This window comes from Palaemon carinicauda, chromosome 29 (assembly GCF_036898095.1).
Source record: "Palaemon carinicauda isolate YSFRI2023 chromosome 29, ASM3689809v2, whole genome shotgun sequence".
NCBI classification, from domain to species: Eukaryota; Metazoa; Arthropoda; class Malacostraca; order Decapoda; family Palaemonidae; genus Palaemon; species Palaemon carinicauda.
Window position 1 is genome coordinate 88321515 of NC_090753.1, and position 7500 is coordinate 88329014.

The following is a 7500-nucleotide window of genomic DNA, read 5'->3' on the forward strand; positions in this document are numbered from 1 at the left end:
TTCTGCGTAGCTTAGTTAATAGTCTCTCAGAAAAGACCCATAAGGACTCTAACATGTTTCTTTTTAACTTTATCACTTGATGTAAATTTTTGTAGCTTCTGTAGTTAATAGTCTCTCAGAAAAGACTCACAAGGACCTAATACCGCTCATATCAGGCTGTGATGGTTAATTGCAAGGTTTAATCATATGCGTTTCTTCGCTTTCAGATAAAACTACAAGGGTATCTCGTTACCCTTGTGGCCATCATATCCTTGGCCACCTATGGCCTAGGTGATGGAGGTGGCCATGGAGGAGGAGGTGGTGGACATGGTGGAGGAGGAGGAGGATTTGGAGGAGGATTTGGCGGAGGTGGTGGATCAATAGGCGGAGGATATTCTGCACCAGCTGTCAGTACAGGATACTCTGCACCAGTCGTCAGTACAGGATACTCCGCTCCCTCAGGAGGTGGTGGGTTTGGAGGAGGAGGAGGTGGAGGATTTGGAGGAGGTGGAGGACTTGGAGGAGGTGGAGGCTACAGCGGTGGAGGAGGAGGAGGAGGCGGCGGATTTGGTGGAGGAGGAGGTTCGATAGGTGGAGGATACTCCGCCCCAGCCGTCAGTACAGGATATTCAGCTCCAGTTGTTGATACAGGATACTCTGCGCCTTCTATAGGAGGAGGTGGTGGAGGATACAGTGGAGGAGGAGGAGGAGGAGGAGGTGGATTTGGTGGAGGAGGAGGAGGAGGATTTGGTGGGGGTGGTGGATCCCTTGGGGGTGGATATTCAGCTCCAGTAGTAGATACAGGATATTCAGCTCCAGTAGTAGATACAGGATATTCGGCTCCAGTTGTTGATACAGGATACTCTGCGCCTTCTATAGGAGGAGGTGGTGGTGGATACAGTGGAGGAGGAGGAGGAGGAGGTGGACATGGTGGAGGAGGAGGAGGATTTGGAGGAGGTGGACTTGGTGGAGGAGGAGGTGGAGGATACAGTGGAGGTGGAGGAGGAGGATTTGGAGGAGGTGGACACGGTGGAGGAGGAGGTGGAGGATACAGCGGAGGAGGAGGAGGGGGAGGATTTGGAGGAGGAGGTGGACACGGAGGTGGAGGAGGGGGAGGTAGCATGTATGGAGGAGGAGGGGGAGGCAGTATGTATGGAGGAGGAGGAGGAGGAGGAGGAGGTAGCATGTACGGAAGATAGATAACAATACTCCAAATCAGTTAATCTATCATTCTTTTCATTTCCATGACCTCAATAATTGCGACGCCAGGGTTAGTGTGAACCAATCAATCAGTCAATTGTCAAGTGGAACTTTCACTTATTTATTTTGGTGACAAACATCTCTAATGCATTATGTTTTGTACGAATTATTTGGAGGAAAATATGAAGATTATATTTTTGATACTGAAATTTTAACTAAACAAAGGTAATGATAAAAAAAAAATATATTTTTTTCGATGTTTTAATCTATTTCCTTATTATTATTATTATTATTATTATTATTATTATTATTATTATTATTATTAAGAATCAACTTTCACTAATGAAAGTGGAGGTTGAGAGTCGAAAGCTCTTTTGGGTGAAAGTGGAAGGGGAAAGTGTCTTTTGAAGCAAAGAAGGTTATATGGTCAGTAAGTGGATGGGTGACCAGTAATGAAAGCAGATATGCATATATATATATATATATATATATATATATATATATATATATATATATATATATATATATTTATATTTATATATATGTATATATATTGTTGTTATTATCATGATAATTATTATTGTTATTATGATTATTGTTCTTTGGAAAGGTCATTAATAGTATAATCAACTATAGTGAAATGGGAAACTTAACTTTCCACAGAAAGCTTTCCAAAGGGAGAGGGGTCATTGTCATCACACACAAAGGAAATGAGCGTGAAACATATGAAAGAAATCCTTTCAATTCTTTTAAACATTGCATTGCCTGTAGTTAGTGGCCCCGTTAGGAATGAAATGTATTTACTCTATTTTATATATATATATATATATATATATATATATATATATATATATATATATATACAGTATGTATATATAATATATATATATATATATATATATATATATATATATATATGTATATATGTGTATATATATATATATATATATATATATATATATATAATCATCATCATCAGCACTAGTCCACTGCAGAACAAAAGGCCTCAGACATATCCTTCCACTTGCGTTTGTTTATGGTATACATACATACATACATACATGCATACATGCATACATACATTCAAACCTCCCTTCCTGAGTTGGTATAACTTAATGTGGTAAAAGGATTTGTGTATCGTGATGATCGGCATTGCTGTACTACGGTGGTTTGTTGTGAGCGATCAGACTAAAGTCTCCCACCATCACCAATCCACAGTATCCAGCGTGGTGATGTAAAGTGGGTGAACCCAAGATGTGACTAAGAACATGACTGAGGCCTTTGTCCTGCAGTGGACTAGAAACGGCTGCGTTTGCTGTTGTATATGTAAGTACACTTAGATATACAAATTAATATTGCCCTTACATGAAAACCAGGGATGTCGTTCTCTTTCCTCAAAAATAAATTCTTAAATTCTTACACTGTTTTGGTGAAAAAAGAATGGATTTAAACGGCAAGGAGTTTCTGGCAACCCACTCGTAGTTTCTGGCAGCCCACTCGTATTCCGAACCAAGCGCACGCAGGCGCAGATGCCATTAGTGCTGGATATGCAAGTCAGTGCAATTAGCAACTTCATTCATTTCAACAAAGGCTATAAAGGAATGCGCCTTTGGCTCATCAATTAGTAACGGGTTACCTGGAAGAGAGCAGCATGGGAAGATAGTGGAAAAGTGTTTTAGATTTAGAAAAAACAAATGGAAGTCTTCTATATTGTGGGACTTTTCTTCTTGTTTGGAAATGTTACACTGTGACATATTCCTTTATTGACTTCTTGCTCGTAAATTTCCGGTCTCATCCCCTGTTAGTATTTTATCATTTTGTGTTTTTCTGAAGCTACATATATATATATATATATATATATATATATATATATATATATATATATATACAGAGAGATGATTATTATCAGACGCTATACGATTAATATTGTGATGAAATACCAAAATTTGATATCATAATCAAAGAAAGCACTGACGAATAAGCAACACTTGTTCAAGGATACAGTATATTCATAATTACACTTAACATCATCAACCTCTCTTCAAAAGTTGGGATTTCGCATTATTTTCCATGCAAAATGACAAAAAGTAGAAGAGTTGAACATTATGAAGCAGGAATTGCATACGCTGTTATACGTCTTAAAACGCCTTTATGTTGAAAAAAACAGTAATAACTAGTGCATTGAAGGGAATGGAATAATAGGATGAAATAGAGAAAATGAGAATCATGTTTAGACAACAGTCAAAATGGAAAGCGAAATTTTTATATCAATATAAATGCAGAGAGACTGCAAGCTGTTTATAGAAATAAAAGATTACATGGATGAAATTCTTGCTTCTGCATTTCTAACTGTTTCAGAGAAATCTGCAGTTCTTCATATTTTTGGTACAGACACTCCTGTTTCGGCTCACACGGTAATGAGGGAAGTAACGACGGTAGGTTTGAATTAATCAGAGAAAGAAGCAGTGGATCTAGTGCCTCATCCAGGGGTACATTGGCACCAATGCTGTTCAGTAGGAGAGATGAGGCTAGCAGACTTAGCAGAGCAGAGTGTTGTTCCAACTGACACCAGTGACCCCAAAGAAATGTTCTATTCTGTATCCAGAACAGACAGTTATGACGGTTCGTCTGCAAGATTCCCCAGTGAAAGTAAAGTTTTACAGGCTGTTTATACTAAGATATGTGGAAGAGGTCATTACGATGCACCGTCTACAGATTATGAGTGTGCTGGATAGTGTGAAGAGAGGATTGACAATATTTTTTTCAGGCAGAAGAAACAAGCTGGAACTAGATGTTGGCATTAGTTACACATCATTGGCAGATGGTCGCATGTACTCTGCTTCACCCCATGAAGACATCCGAGATGGGTTATCTCGTGGGTTTCTGGAGGAAAAAGATTCTTTTAGGACCCCTTACTTTTTGTTTACGCAAAGAATGGTGTTGGATTTGGTGGCAGTATCTCCAGCGAAATAGATGATAACAGTAGATTTGTTGGAACAGTTGAAGCCACACCATCTGTGGGCATTGCTAACTTCTCACCACTCTCCAATCCTGGCTATCTATCCCATCCTAAAAGAAGTATCATTGGTGGTGGTTCTGACAGTATATCAAGAGGGTTTTCAGATAGCAGTCATCATCATCCATCTGTTATCAACCAACAATTGTCCTCCACTAGATGTATACATTCAAACCCTTTAGTAAACAATGGTCAATTTACCACATCCACTAAAAGAGAGAGAGAGAGAGAGAGAGAGAGAGAGAGAGAGAGAGAGAGAGAGAGAGAGAGAGAGAGAGAGAGAGAGAGAGAGAGAGAGAATAATCGGAGCATCATGTTATACTTTCAGGTGTATATAAAATTCGTTATTGAAGAAAAAACTAACAAAAATATAATACTAATTATGCAAGTGTAGAAATCATGAAAGCTGACACTTGATGAGTATAAAATGCATTATAGCCTTTTCATTTTTCCTTCCATGACTATAATACACACACATATATACACACACACACACACATATATATATATATTTATATATATATATATATATATATATGTATGTATGTATATATATATATATGTGTGTGTGTGTGTGTGAGTGTGTGTGTGTGTGTGAGTGTGTGTGTGTGAGTGTGTATGAAAAGCCTTTTTCATTAAAATTAGGTGACCCTAGAGGTCGTTCACCTTCGGTTCTGGTCCTATGACCTTCTGTCATTGCAGTCGATTAACTACTAGCTACGTAACATGCTGCTTCCTTCAACAGGAATAAATTCCTTTAGACAGATGAAAGAGTAAAGACCTGATTCACCACAGTTTGATTTGAGCATCAATACTTATTAACCTTAAGATTATATTCTGAAGCATATTCCAAGAGACACTAATAAGAAATTCTTGTAATAAAAATCAAGTAAAAAACACGATTAGAAAATCAGAAAGTTCATCACTGGTGCGTAGGTCAATACTTTCCCCATTCCTCTAAGGGAAATAAGAAGAAGGATAAATGGCAGAAGGGCTTCTATTTAAATTTTGCTTCATCTCTGAAGCACATACATGCTCACAGTTCTTTGACCAGACCGAACTTTGCGACCGTTTATTGTTGTAAAGTTGTATTATTTCCGGGTATATCGTGGTATCAGGAAGTGTGGCATCTTTGTTACTAGGGTAGTCATATCCTTGTATGAGGTTCTGGAAACATCGTTCACCAATAACACTTCGGTTTTCAGGTGTTGGCTCCAGACGTGGTGCCACACCTTGGTACACCATCTCGACCATTGGCTAAACCTAGTGATTTATCCCACTACTTTGTGGATTTGTTTCCTGATTCAAAGGCTACAAGTACTCCCCTTGAGATAATCATGGATTAATCATGAATCTTACTTTTGTGATTGATCGGCAGGCCACCTGTTAAGTCATTGATGTTTACCTTAGCTCTCTGAGTCTAGGTGGCTGGGCCAAGATTGTGAGCTTAGATCTGTGCCCAAAACTTTCATCTCACCTTAATTTCACACGCTGAATACATTATTAATATTATTATTATTATCATTATTATTATTATTATTAGCAAAGCTACAACCCTAGTTAGAAAAGCAGGGTGCTATAAGCCAGAAGGCTCTAACAGGGAAAATAGTCCAGTGAGGAAAGGAAATAATAAAACGAATAGAATATTATGCCTGAGTGTACCCTCAAGCAAGAGAAATCTAACCCAAAACAGTGGAAGACCATGGTACAAAGGCTATGACACTACCATGGTTTGATTTTGTAGTTTCCTTCTTCTCATCTACGTCAACTCATTATCATTAGCTATCAGGTGTCCTTGTCAATGGTTCAGGGTGATGGGAGCAGGTATACATAGGGACTGGCAGCTGTTAGCACTACATGTAGGATATCGTTTGTTGGATTCAGTCACTGGATAGCATTTTGAAGAGATACTCATCTCTCGCAGTCGCTTATGGAACTAAGCTGCCGTATAAAGGAGCTACACAGCTCACTTTTCAAAAGGGAGGACACCAGTAAAAGTTTTTCAAAGATTGTTTACCCCAGTCTAGAATTAGCCACCTTGGTTCATAAGATATTTTGAAAATTGCTGATAACTGTGACGAATTTACATGTTGGCAAGGACATTTTGTCCAAGTTTCCTTTAGAAACACTGATTTTTTTTAAACACCAGCCTAGAATTGGACATCTAGAGGCATAAGACATTTGAAAACTCCTTATACCTTAGGTACTTCATTAAAAAGGTAATTCTATCCATCTTTTTTCTAAAAACACTATGCTACTTGAAACGCCAGGCTAGAATGGATTGCCTCGTGCCATTACCAAATTTTATCTTTCTGGGTTAAGGCCTGCTTCACTTCATTAGGTTTCATTTTGACCTAAAGAAGAAACTAAGGCCATACAAATGGAATGTCCTTAAAATGCCATAACCTTCCATGACCTTTTCCTGGAATACATTTAAATGTTTAAAGGTTACTTATAATGGCAGACGCAAGAAACAGGACAATGCCCTAGAGACTGACCACATATACTCAGCGCCCAAACCCCTTTCCATCAAGCTAGGACCAGGGAGGGACAGGCAATGGCTGCTGATGACAAAGCAGGTAGACATATAGGCTCCCCAAAACCCCCATCCTTAGCTCACAATGATGGCGAGGTTGCAGATACTATAAAAAACTAGCAAGTTTGAACCACAGCCTCCCATCCAACAAATTCCCAGGCAAGGGCGCTTCAAATAGGGTATCCACTTATTTTCAGGGTATCCACCCTAGATTTAGTTGGAAACAACTTGGTACTTAAAGGGTTAATGAATATATAAATCGATTTTCAGTATCTTCAGTATTTTTATTAAGCGTTTTTACTATTATGAGACATTAGATAAGTAACATTATGTACTTATCGACACAGAAAGGTACTTATGACTGCACTGGAGAATGAACAACCTTTACCAGTGGTCTGAAAAAAAAATTTGCATAATCAAATGTTAATAGACGATAGATGAATGAATAATACTTGTTTTAAACAAATAAGCAATTACATAACGAGAAAATAATACTATAGTTTTTGGGATGAGGTAATATAACGAGAAATGGATTAAAATTGGAAAGAATGTATGGGTATATATATATATATATATATATATATATATATATATATATATATATATATATACATACATGCACATATATATATGTGTGTATATATACTGTATATATTTATGTATGTATACATATACATATAAATATCTATATATGTATATATATATATATATATATATATATATATATATATATATATATATATGCACATTCGCACACATATACAGTATG

General features: G+C 37.5%; 1 protein-coding gene and 1 long non-coding RNA gene across 2 annotated transcripts in view; both read left to right on the forward strand.

Moving 5' to 3' along the window:
- LOC137622151 (uncharacterized PE-PGRS family protein PE_PGRS54-like) overlaps positions 1 to 1411 on the forward strand; it is a 33185-nt gene extending 31774 nt beyond the window's left edge. Inside the window, exons 8-9 of the mRNA XM_068352587.1 lie at positions 298 to 504; positions 559 to 1411. Of these exons, the coding sequence (XP_068208688.1) occupies positions 298 to 504; positions 559 to 1178 (827 nt within the window). The 3' untranslated portion in view covers positions 1179 to 1411. The remainder of the gene's footprint in view (positions 1 to 297; positions 505 to 558) is intronic.
- LOC137622342 (uncharacterized) overlaps positions 1 to 7500 on the forward strand; it is a 165926-nt gene that overhangs the window by 86581 nt on the left and 71845 nt on the right. The window lies entirely within an intron of this gene.